A 12,485-nucleotide genomic window follows, 5' to 3' on the forward strand; every position below is an offset into this window, starting at 1 on the left:
AAAACATCTTGAGTTAATTCCTCCCTTGCTAAGCAGGATTTAAGGGATTTACAGGTCAGTTTCCCCTCTGGAGCAGAACTCAGTGGTGCAGAGTCAGGTATCTGCTTAGTGTCACTTATTTATTTGCAAAAATGTCCTCAGCTCCTCTACGAGACCTGCCCTGAAACCATTCCCAGAGCAGAGCTTTTACCAAAACATCCAGTCTTGATTTGAAAATGGTCAGTGATGGAGAATCCACCATGACCCTCGGGAAATTGTTCAGATGGTTAAATGCTCTCCCTTTACAAATGCACGCCTGATTTCCAATCTGAATGTGTCTAGCTTCAACTTCCAGCCATTGGCACGCGTTAGACCTTTCTCTGCAAGATTGAAGAGCCCCTATTAAATATTTGTTCCCCACGTAAGTACTTATCAACGGTGATCAGGTCCCCCCTTAACTTCTCTTTGTTAAGCTAAATAGACTGAGCTCCTGGAGTCGATCACTGTAAGGCAGATTTTCTAATTAATCATTCTTGTGGCTCTTCTCTGACCCCTCTCCAGTTTATTAACATCCTCCTTGACTTGTTGACACCAGAACTGGATGCAGGATCCCAGCAGCAGTGGCACCAGTGCCAGATACGAAGGTAAAATAACCTCTCTGCTCCCTGTTTATGCCTCCAAGGATTGCATTAACCCTTTTGCCACAGCGTCACACTGGGAGCTCCTGGTCAGCTGATCACCCACCATTACCCCCAAATCTTTTTCCATCACTGCTTCCCAGGAAAGAGTCCCCCACCCTGTAAGTGCAGCCACCATTCTTTGTTCCTAGATGTACACATTTAGCCCTATGAAAGCAGATATTGTCTGCTTGCGCCCAGCTTACCGAGCGATCCAGATCACTTTGTATCAAGGAACGCTTGTTCAGTTTCACCAAAGAGCCTCTGGATCCTACCATTTAAAAATTAACGTTGTTTGCAATCGCGAGCAGGTAGAAAGGAAAAGTATCAAGCTGCTCAGTCCATACCTCTTAGCATGCAGCAGATGAGATGGGAGGGACCATGCCCATGTATCACAAGATAGGATTTTAAAAGAAAACAATTGTCATAGGTTCTCCCTAATGTTACAGAACCTGCAGCTAAGATCAAGTGTGTGGATGAAGTCAAATCACTTCTGCTTTCAAGCCCGCCCTCCACCCCGACTATAATAAAGCCTGGGTGAGCCACTTAAACAGCAGAGCATTCGTACAGCTGAATCATCGGCCCACCAGCCCCGGGAGGAGGGGTAATTAATCTGCCTATTTAGGAGGGGCTGCATTGCGGAGACAGACAGATACACGCGCACACTCACACCCAGACAAAAGCAAGGCAGAAAATTCTGCAAGCCTGCCTGACGTCCAGCTGCCTCAGAAGACGCTTTTGGCACAAAGAAGACCGTCAGCTGGGTTAGCGGTCACCAGATCCAACCCTTCCTTAAAACAGGTAAAAAAAAAAAATCAGCATTATTCTTTAAAAGGAAAGCTGAGCCACTTGGGGGGCGGGGGGGTCTTGTTGAGGCTTGGATTGCTGGTGTGTCAGCCCTCAGAGGCTTTCCATGCATCTGAAGAAGTGGGTTTTTTACCCACCACAGCTGATGCCCAAATAAATCTGCTAGTCTTCCACCGGACTCCTTGTTGTTTTTGTGGATACAGACTAACACAGCTACCCCTCTGATACAGGGAAGGAGAAGAAATGGAGCATATCTGATCAGTTTAGCACCAGGCTTTCACTGCAGTTGAATAAAGGCTCCATTCCCCCCCTCTAACCTGGCTGACTGCGCGTTAACATGATTCCATTAATAAAGGGGACGCGCTCCTCTTTAGATCGGAGGACGGTAGGCGATGCAGAGGAATCTCTGAAGTGTAAATTGCCTTTTTTAATATCTGCCGCTTTTTAAATTTATATAATTACCCTCCCTCCTTGTGGCTTTGAGGCTGGTGTTGCTGAGTGTATTTCTAAATCAAGCAGATTGCCCGGTGCTAAATGCACGATGGGTCTAATTTTAATAATCTGCTGTCCTCTTGCAAAAAGAAAGCCCGAAATATACCCCTGAGCAGAGTGCTATTTAAAAAACACAGTTGTTTGTTTTGTGGAAGGGGATGACATACAGTCTTCCTGGTACATTTTGATTTTTTTAAATTTAGAAGCAAACTGGTCCCTGTGTAATTTGATGGGAATGTGAGTGCCCTGTTGCAGGGCATGTTGGAAACCCATTGGAATTAAGCCTCGTAAGAAACAAACAAACAGTCAGTGGAAAGTAAGGGATATATAGATTGATTGACTCTAAAATCAAAGACAGCGAGGACCAAAGGACACAGTCCTGCCAGGAAAATGCACATTAAGGGTTGGATTCACTTGGACCAGTGTAGGCCAGGTCTTTGGGGAGTGGGGAGAATTGTATATTAAGGTGGTATCAAAGTGAAGAGCAAGGGTGGAGGAGGGGCTCTGCAGCAAATTCGCCTGGGTGGGGCCACTGCAGGAACCGTCTGGCTCAGCACACAATGGATCTCGTAGTTTGGGATGTGCCGAGCAGCTGGAGGTAGGAGATGCGTTTCAGATGGGCAAGGAGGTGTGCGATGGGGGGCCTAGAAACCCCGAAGCAGAGCTTTGTTACAGCTGATTGGACACGATTTGGTCCTGATTCTGCTCTCACATCTGGCGGGGAGGGGTTGGACTGATGTCAGTGGAGTGACTCCTGATTTGAGCAGGGGTGTGCTGGAAAGAGGATGAAGTCCTTTGTCTTTGTGGGGTCTGGATGTGCATACACACCCCCTCCCCACAGATATACATGCATGCCCACACAGATATATGCACACATACAATCTTAATGCCTCTTAGACTTCTCATCAGAAGAGCTCAAAGTGCTTTACAATGGAGGTCAATATACCTTTGAGGAAATGGGTCATTATCCCATTGTATAGATGGAGAAACTGAGGCACAGAGCTGTGACGGGAGCTACCCAGCAGATCAGTGGCCAAGACAGGAACAGAGTCCAGATCTTCCGAGTCCCACTAGGCAACACTGTCCCCCACAGGCATAGGTGTACGTGTACACACACACACACACACACACACACACTTCTATCCAGAGAGTTATAGTCAAAGGACAGCAAGAATTTGTGGTGCATCCTTATGATGAATCCTACAAACCCTAATTATATTTCGGTTCCTATTTTATTTCCCATGTCCGCACTTAGTTCTGTTCGCGTTCCCGGTCACCCGCAAATTCTCAACACTAGAAACGAATCACAGGGGATATTATTTCCACATTCCTCATGATTAGTTTCCTACCATGCAAACGTTAGGGTGGCTCCTTCCGAGACCATCTGTATCTACATATCCAAGGGAAATGCTATAGAGAAGCCAATCATAAGCCCTAGGACCCAGATCCTGAAAGGGAGTTAGGCATAAATACCTTTGAGTATCTTGACCCTAGCTCTTACCTAGCGCTTTTCATCAGCGGCTCTTAAGGCACTTTACAAAGGACGTCAGTTGCGTCATTGCCATTTTATAGATGGGGAAACTGAGGCATGGAGTGGTTAGGTGACTTGCCTGAGGTCGCCAGTGGCAGACCGCAGACTAGAACCCACCTCTGCTGAGCCTCAAGCCAGTGCACTAGTCAGCAGCTGCTTTGGATCGTTTATCAAAACCGAACAAACCAGCTGCTGAAGAGCAACATGTGGCTGCTGGAATAGAAGGCGGCTATAAAACCAGCTCTTTGCAGCCTGGGGAGGGGAAACTCCTCAAGGACTCGGGGGCTGAGACCTCTCCCAAGATTTGTGGGATGTTCCCATCCCATAATTTCCTCATTAGGAGATGAATGGCGGTACTACCTAGGGGCCCCATTGTGCTGCACAGACACAGAGTAAGAGACAATCCCTGCCCCAGAGACCTTACTATCTCCCTAGATCAGACAGGAAGGAGCGTTGGTGCTAATTTACAGATGGGGCGCTGAGACCAACATCTTCAAAGGTACTGAGGTGCCCGACAGCCACGATGTCAGTGGGCCTGGGCCGAAGTGACCTGCCCTAGAGTAAGAGAAAGTTGCAGGGGAACCCAGTGCTCCCAAGCCCCAGCCTGCTGCCTTATCCAACTACCCACAGAGCAATATTCTTCACCGCCAGCATTGATTGGGGAAGGGACCATTGTACCGGGGCCCTGACCCCCAAAACATCCATAACTGTGGTGAAATGGGATGAGATGGGGCCCCAGCAGACGATGTATTGGGGCCCCAAATTTCTCTCCATGGGCCTGTTCACATGTTTGGGGCCTGGGCCCTGTGGTAGTCATGAAGCAGTGACGTTTTCGATCATTCCGTAGCCCGTGGCTAGGACTGTGTGGTAGCCCGCAGCTTCAGAAGGCTTTCCTGTCCTCTTCCTTGTAGGTGGAGATGCTGGACACAGCAAACAGCCAGTACGACTCCTTCCTGTACTGGAGAATGCCCATCCCGGAGCTCGACCTGGCGGAGCTGGAGGGGCTGGGGTTGGCCGACGCGGCACTCTACAAAGCCAAGGGAGGTGTGGGCAAGCGGTCTGGCGACTGGAAGCAGCTCAGGCAGGACATCGCCGAGGAAGAGGACACGCTCCTGCAGTTCAACAGCTTCAATTTCTGGCGCGCGCCGATAGCCAGCGTTAGCGCGTTCGATTTTGATCTGGTCTGATGCCAGTGGCCCAAGCACACGGCCGGGTCTCTTTGGTTAGGTCTCTGTGTTGTCCTTTACTTTGAAAGTGGTCGCTGACGATGCCGATTAATGAATCGCCCAGCGATGACACCTCCAAGACTCATCGTCCGTGTTCCCCACCCACCCACCCACCTTCTCTCTTCTCAAGGGTATGTCTATACAGTACACGCAGGTGCAGGCACACTTGAGTTAGTGTTACTCTAGCTAGCGCGGGTAACCATCGCAGGGTAGTTGCGGCAGGCAGGCCATTTATCTGGTTTTAAGCTGGGCTGTCCTTTTTTTCCTGTGGTTGGGCCCCTGTCCAGCACCGGGATAACGCCAGACACGGGTTTGTCCGGTATCAGGCATGGAGGACATCATGTTGAAGAGTGCGCCACTCTGCTCCGATGGTGTGACTGGGGTCCGGGGAGCTTCCCCAAAAGTTGGGGGGCAGGGACCCCCATCCTCTCCCTGGCACCGCCCCTGCCCCTCCTCTTACCACTGAGACCCCAGCCTTGGCCAAGCCAGAAACGGGGCTGGGGAGCCCAGGCCTCTCCACCTGCCTGGGGTACAGGGAGCTTGAGAGTAGCCCCTGGCCTGTGTTCTCATCCCACCCCCCAAACCTTCCGCCCAGGGCAGGTGGAGTGTCCGCAGCTCCCCTCCGCTGCCCAGGCTCCCCTGGGCTCCTGTTGCTGGTCTGGCCAGGGGGTGGGGCCTTGGGGAAAGAGAAGGGGCAGGGACAGGGCCCGTGGCAAAAAGTGGCCCCTGCCCCTTCCGTTCCAGCACCTCTCACTGGGGTGCTCTCCAACATGCCATCCATCCGGTCACTCCAAAGGGGCAGTGTCACACAGCTGGGGTCACCTCCATGCCATTCCCAGAAGTACTGGAATGTCTGGTAATTCTGGGATGCATCAGTGGCCCTCTTAACATCTGGTGGCCCAGGCTGGCTACCCCAGTACTAGCCTGCCAGAGTCCTGGGGTGCCTATTCGGGTTGCCAGCCCATCCAAAGTCCGTCTCGCCCTTTTCTACCCTGTTATTGTTACTCATGCTGGCTAGACCAAAACAAACCGGGGTGTGCCGAGCTGTGTGGCAGTCACACCGTCACATGCCCGTCGTTAGCTCACAAGTGTTGGAAGCCACATCCGATGAAGTGAGCTGTAGCTCATGAAAGCTTATGCTCAAATAAATTTGTTAGTCTCTAAGGTGCCAAAAGTATTCTTTTTCTTTTTGCGAAGCCACATTCAGTTTGTCTTGATGTGAGCAGGCATTGTGCCATAGCCCTGACCATACCTGTGCGAGAACATGCTAGAGAACCACAAAGTAGTGGTCAGATTTGAGCTCATTCCTATTGTGTTTTATTAAGAAACGTGCGTGCAAACAGAAGACCACCTCACCTGTCCAAATTCCCCTCTTAGCTGAAGTCCGATCACATTGCCCTGGGGTGGCGGACATCCCTGCTTCTCTAAACGCTCCCATTTTTCCAACCTGCGCTCAGTTCCCCCATCCTTTCCCTTTGGATATTCAAGGTTTCTGCGCCAGACAAATGCCAGCAAGCCCTTTGTTCTACTCAATAGGGGCCGATCAGGCGCAAGGCTCATTCCTGAAAAAGAGTCCCAGCCTCTCCGTCTTGTCCGTCCAAAACCGCAGAGCAAAGAGAAAGTCAGTGTGAGAATTTTGCTAGGAACGTGGATACATTTTCATTAGGATGCAGGGAAATTTTTAGGCCAGAGCCTCAGGAGGTATTGATGGATCCTGTTTCCACCAGCCATCGATCTGGCCCATGTGCCTGACCCACTAAAACCAAATACAGCCACCACATCAGTTTTGCCTTAAAGACTTGGGGTTAAATATTGCTTGGGCTCCCATCCCCTGGGATTACTGCCACATTGAACATGGGTCGCATGTGGGCTCTGAGGGCCCGATTCTGATTGTCTTGTAGTGCCTCACACCACGAGCCAGGCATTGGCCTTCTAAAGCCAGGGAGCAAGGCGCTACTCAGTGTGAGCATGGCTATCGGAACCGGACCCTTACGGCTGGCTCTTGCTGCCCGTATCACAGGAGGGCCACGCTGCTAATCTTCTCGCTGGTGATCATCCGATTCACCCTCGCTGAAATATTTTGGGGTTGCGTCTGAGTAGCCACTCGCCAGTGGGACTAAGGCCTTGGCAGCCTGCTTACTGTGCAGTAGCTGGCTCTGCATATTGCTCTAGTCAGGGAGGCTTTGAGCAGTAAGGACCAAAGCCACAAGAATCATAGGACTGGAAGGGACCTTGAGAGGTCATCTAGTCCAGTCCCCTGCTCTCATGGAGTATTCGGATGCTCATGGAGTATCAAGAGTATTAGGCATTGTGCTTTACCAACCCCACTGGCTTCACAGGCGGCAGTGGGCTTCGTTGGCCCCAGCCTGCTCCACCTGGCTGGCGTCAGGCTTGGAGCAAGGGGAGAGCCCTGCTCAGATGAAGGCTGATTGGGGAGAAGAGCAGATCTCCAGCTGTGAGAGAGCAGCTGAGCCTTCCAGAGCCTCCCTAGGGAAAGGCAGGAGAGTTGTGGGACTATGGCTGGGTCTATGTCAGCCATGAATGGCCTGACCCTGCCGCTGAGTTAGTCTGCTGCAAATGGTGCCCTGCCTGAAGCGGGCGACTGCTTGGGAATAGACCTTTTGTTTCCTTACGCCTGACTGCAGACCTAGTGCTGACTTGTCTGGAGCCGAGCAGCAACCTGACCGCAGCTGCCTAGCTCCCATTGATTTCAATGGGGGTTAGACAGCTAAATACCTATGAGGATCTGGGCCTTAGGGGCTACTTGGAGTGAGTAGCTCTTGGGGAAGGGTTTTAAAAAAAACCCAAAAAACAAAAACCACTGTTTTTCTTCCTCACAAGTGCAAAAGAAGTGTCTGCAAACAAGTGGTGGAAAATCTGGGAGGTTTTTGTTATGTCCACATAAATAAAAAGAGGCCCGTTGGCTGGATTGTTTACACCTGTGCTGACGCCAGCTATGAGACACGTTAGCCCAAAAGGCATCAGGACAAGAGAGATGGAAAAGACTGAAGAGGAGGGTTTGTGCTTAAGGGTAGCATTGCTCCAGGGTACCTGCTGTTTATGGTTCACAGTACTGCAAGGGAGGCTAGGAACATCTATATGGAGATTAATTGGAACAAATCTATGGCAACCTTGGACTTCACAGAGGTCACCATGCTGCATCAGGTGGTTGTTTGGAATTTCAGAGTGATAGAACCCAGAGCCACTGCTCCAGGCCTCTACAGTGTGAGCTCAGAGTGAATTTCCTTTAGCAGCTACCAGTATAGGGTCTATGACCACAATGGAGCAGTTCTGATTCCACCCACCAGAGGACAGGGGTGCAGCTGCACACTAGTCGGTTTTTGACGTTATGATGCTAGTCAGGAAAGCCACAAAGTGCAGCAACTCAAAGCCTTCCAGGGAGCTTGCAGAGTATGTAACGCGTAGAAGGGAACGAGGCAGCCCAAACTAGTAAACGGCTATGAAAAATGTAAATTCCACATACAGAGCATGGCTATTTCACCTTCCAAAAATACCCAGGCTGCTGACTTTAAGATGCAAATTTTAAACTGGAGGTGAAGAATGTAAACTTTCCTTCGCAGGCCTGTATGGTTGTGTCCCAAGCCAAAAAGCCATGGAAACCAGGGGAGAGGTACTTATAATGAAACTTTAAATAAAATTAGCTTTTAAAAAAGTACACATTCCTGTGGACACTTGAAATCCATACAGACTGGAACAAAACGCTCTTTATAGCTGCTATTCCTTAGCTGCCTTTAAACTGTTTAAAGTTCTTTTGACTATATATGGTAAACGGACATGCCAAACAGTGGGTGTGCCTGGTCTGAAAAGCCTGCCTTCTTGCCTGGGGGAGTGAAAAAAATCAAGAGGCTCCTAAAATAAAGGGTCTGCTTCTCCTTTACCCTGCACCAGTGCCAACTCAGTGTAAGAGACACTTGTACGGGAAGTGCTTTCTGTTTCAGGAGAAATCCTGCAATTTTGAAATTTTTTTTCCCCCATTCCAGAACAAAAAACAATTCAAAAATTTCCTGTGAAACAAAATTGGGGGAAGGGGTGTGTGTGCGCGTGGGGACTATTTTGGGTCGATCACAATGGTTCACTCGGATTTCAGCTTTTTCAAAATTGTATATTCTATTGTCTAAAGTCAAACTAGAGATTCATAGATTCATAGATACTAAGGTCAGAAGGGACCACTCTGATCATCTAGTCCGACCTCCTGCACAGCGCAGGCCACAGAATGTCACCCACCACTCCTATGAAAAACCTCACCCATGTCTGAGCTATTGAAGTCCTCAAATCATGGTTCAAAACTTCAAGGAGCAGAGAAGCCTCCCTCCAGTCAACCATGCCCCATGCTACAGAGGAAGGCAAAAAAACCTCCAGGGTCTCTCCAATCTGCCCTGGAGGAAAACTCCCTCCCGACCCCAAACATGGCAATCAGCCAAACCCTGGGTATCTGGCAAGATTCACCAGCCAGATACCCAGGAAAGAATTTTCTATAGTAACTCAGATCCCATCCATCTAATATCCCATCTCAGGGGATTTGGCCTATTTACCCTGAATATTTAAAGATCAATTACTTACCAAAATCCCATTATCCCATCATACCATCTCCTCCATAAACTTATCGAGTAGAATCTTAAAACCAGATAGATCTTTTGCCCCCACTGCTTCCCTTGGAAGGTTATTCCAAAACTTCACTCCTCTGATGGTTAAAAACCTTCGTCTGATTTCAAGTCTAAACTTCCTGGTGGCCAGTTTATACCCATTTGTTCTTGTGTCCACATTGGTGCTGAGCTTAAATAATTCCTCTCCCTCTCCTATATTTATCCCTCTGATATATTTATAGAGAGCAATGAGATCTCCCCTCAACCTTCTTTTAGTTAGGCTAAACAAGCCAAGCTCCTTAAGTCTCCTTTCATAAGACAAGTTTTCCATTCCTCGGATCATCCTAGTAGCCCTTCTCTGTACCTGCTCCAGTTTGAATTCATCCTTTTTAAACATGGGAGACCAGAACTGCACACAGTATTCTAGGTGAGGTCTCACCAGTGCCTTGTATAACGGTACTAAAACCTCCTTATCCCTACTGGAAATGCCTCTCCTGATGCATCCCAAAACCGCATTAGCTTTTTTCACAGCCATATCACATTGGCAGCTCATAGTCATCCTATGATCAACCAATACTCCAAGGTCCTTCTCCTCTTCCGTTACTTCTAATTGATGCGTCCCCAACTTATAACTAAAATTCTTGTTATTAATCCCTAAATGCATAACCTTACACTTCTCACTATTAAATTTCATCCTATTACTATTACTCCAGTTTACAAGGTCATCCAGATCCTCCTGTATAATATCCCGATCCTTCTCCGAATTGGCAATACATCCCAGTTTTGTATCATCTGCAAACTTTATTAGCACACTCCCACTTTTTGTGCCAAGGTCAGTAACAAAAAGATTAAATAAGATTGGTCCCAAAACCGATCCCTGAGGAACTCCACTGGTAACCTCCCTCCAACCTGACAGTTCGCCTTTCAGTAGGACCCGTTGCAGTCTCCCCTTTAACCAATTCCTTATCCATCTTCTGATGTTCATATTGATCCCCATCTTCTCCAATTTAACTAATAATTCCCCATGTGGCACGGTATCAAATGCCTTACTGAAATCTAGGTAAATTAGATCCACTGCATTTCCTTTATCTAAAAAATCTGTTACTTTTTCAAAAAAGGAGATTAGGTTGGTTTGGCACGATCTACCTTTTGTAAAACCATGTTGTATTTTGTCCCATTTACCATTGACTTCAATGTCCTTAACTAATTTCTCCTTCAAAATTTTTTCCAGGACCTTGCATACTACAGAGGTCAAACTAACTGGCCTGTAGTTACCCGGATCACTTTTTTTTCCTTTCTTAAAAATAGGAACTATATTAGCAATTCTCCAATCATTCGGTACTATTCCTGAGTTTACAGATTCATTAAAAATTTTTGCTAATGGGCTTGCAATTTCAGGTGCCAATTCCTTTAATATTCTTGGATGAAGATTATCTGGGCCCCCCGATTTAGTCCCATTAAGCTGTTTCAGTTTCGCTTCTACCTCTGATATGGTAATATCTACCTCTATATCCTCCTTCCCATTTGTCATGCTACCATTATCCCCAAGATCCTCTTTAGCCTTATTAAAGACTGAGGCAAAGTATTTGTTTAGATATTGGGCCATGCCTAGATTATCTTTAACCTCCGCTCCATCCTCAGTGTTAAGCGGCCCCACTTCTTCTTTCTTAGTTTTCTTCTTATTTATATGGCTATAGAACCTTTTACTATTGGTTTTAATTCCCTTTAATTCCCTAAGGTCCAACTCTACTCGACTTTTAGTCTCTCTGACTTTATCCCTACATCTTCTGACCTCAATTAGGTAGCTTTCCTTGCTGATCCCTCACATCTTCCATGCCCTGTATGCTTTCTGCTTCTTCATAATCACCTCTCTAAGATGCTTGCTCATCCAGCTTGGTCTACAACTCCTTCCTATGAATTTTTTCCCCTTTCTTGGGATACAGGCTTCCGATAGCTTCTGCAGTTTTGATTTAAAGTAATCCCAGGCCTCAACTGCCTTTAGATCCATAAGTTCTTCAGTCCAATCCACTTCGCTAACTAATTGCCTTAATTTTTGAAAGTCAGCCCTTTTGAAATCAAAAACCCTAGTTGCAGATTTATTTTTGTTAATCCTTCCATTTAGTTTGAACTGAATTAGCTCATGATCACTTGAGCCAAGATTGTCCCCTACAACCATTTCTTCTATGAGGTCCTCGCTACTCACCAAAATTAAATCTAAAATGGCATCCCCTCTAGTCGGTTCAGCAACTACTTGTTGAAGGAATCCATCAGCTATCGCATCTAGGAAAATCTGAGCCCTATTATTATTACTAGCACTGGTCCTCCAGTCTATATCTGGGAAGTTAAAGTCTCCCATGATCACGCAGTTTCCATTAGTATTTACTTTATTAAAGACATTGAAAAGGGCTCTATCCATAACCAAATTAGATCCCGGAGGTCTGTAGCACACCCCAAGCACTGTCGTAGGAGAGGCTTTACTAGTTTTCTTCCCCAATGTAATTTTTGCCCACACGGACTCTGTCTTATCCATTGCATCGCTTTTTATTTCTTTACATTCTACCTCATCATTGATATACAATGCTACTCCACCACCTTTACCTTTGTTTCTGTCTTTCCTAAACAGCACATACCCTTCAATACCTGTAGTCCAGTCATGACTACTATTCCACCATGTTTCTGTTATCCCTATAATATCTGGTTTCACTTCCTATTGAACAATCATTTTGAAATGGAACATCGGAACGTTCGGTTCCCGAAAGAGCGAAATGGAACATTCCGACCTCACCGGAATGCGCCATTACGATTTTGTTTCTGAAATGAAAGGGTCAAAATTGACACATTCCCGACAAACACTTTGATTGGGATGAACCAGCATTTTCCGAAGGAAAGACGTGCCACTCAAAACTTTCCCAGCAGCTCTAGTGACAGACACAGCGATTCTGAGCAGGTAGCACTTGATATCCACTTGGCATTAGGGTAAATGCTATCCAAAGGTGCAGGGTACCAGAGAATTGGGCCCAAGTTTCCAAGACAGACGTGTTTAATGTTCAGTGTGCCTTACAAAGAGTAAGAAAGCAGGTCAATGAATGGGAGAAATCTACTAAATTAAACTGAAATGAAAGCCACTAAATTCTCCATCTACCCTTCACTGCTGGTTTGGAGTCAGTGC

At 47.3% G+C, this 12,485-nt stretch overlaps 1 protein-coding gene across 1 annotated transcript; it reads left to right on the top strand.

Annotated features, from left to right (window-relative positions):
• Positions 1 to 1,195: 1,195 nt before the first annotated feature.
• Positions 1,196 to 5,814, top strand: MLLT11 (MLLT11 transcription factor 7 cofactor). The gene is made up of 2 exons (XM_038383573.2): positions 1,196 to 1,457; positions 4,398 to 5,814. Exon 2 carries the CDS (start codon positions 4,404 to 4,406, stop codon positions 4,671 to 4,673), a length of 270 nt encoding a protein of 89 aa, XP_038239501.1. The 5' UTR covers positions 1,196 to 1,457; positions 4,398 to 4,403; the 3' UTR covers positions 4,674 to 5,814.
• The last annotated feature ends 6,671 nt before the right edge of the window (positions 5,815 to 12,485 follow it).

Source organism: Dermochelys coriacea, chromosome 24 (genome assembly GCF_009764565.3).
Source record: "Dermochelys coriacea isolate rDerCor1 chromosome 24, rDerCor1.pri.v4, whole genome shotgun sequence".
Taxonomy (NCBI): Eukaryota; Metazoa; Chordata; order Testudines; family Dermochelyidae; genus Dermochelys; species Dermochelys coriacea.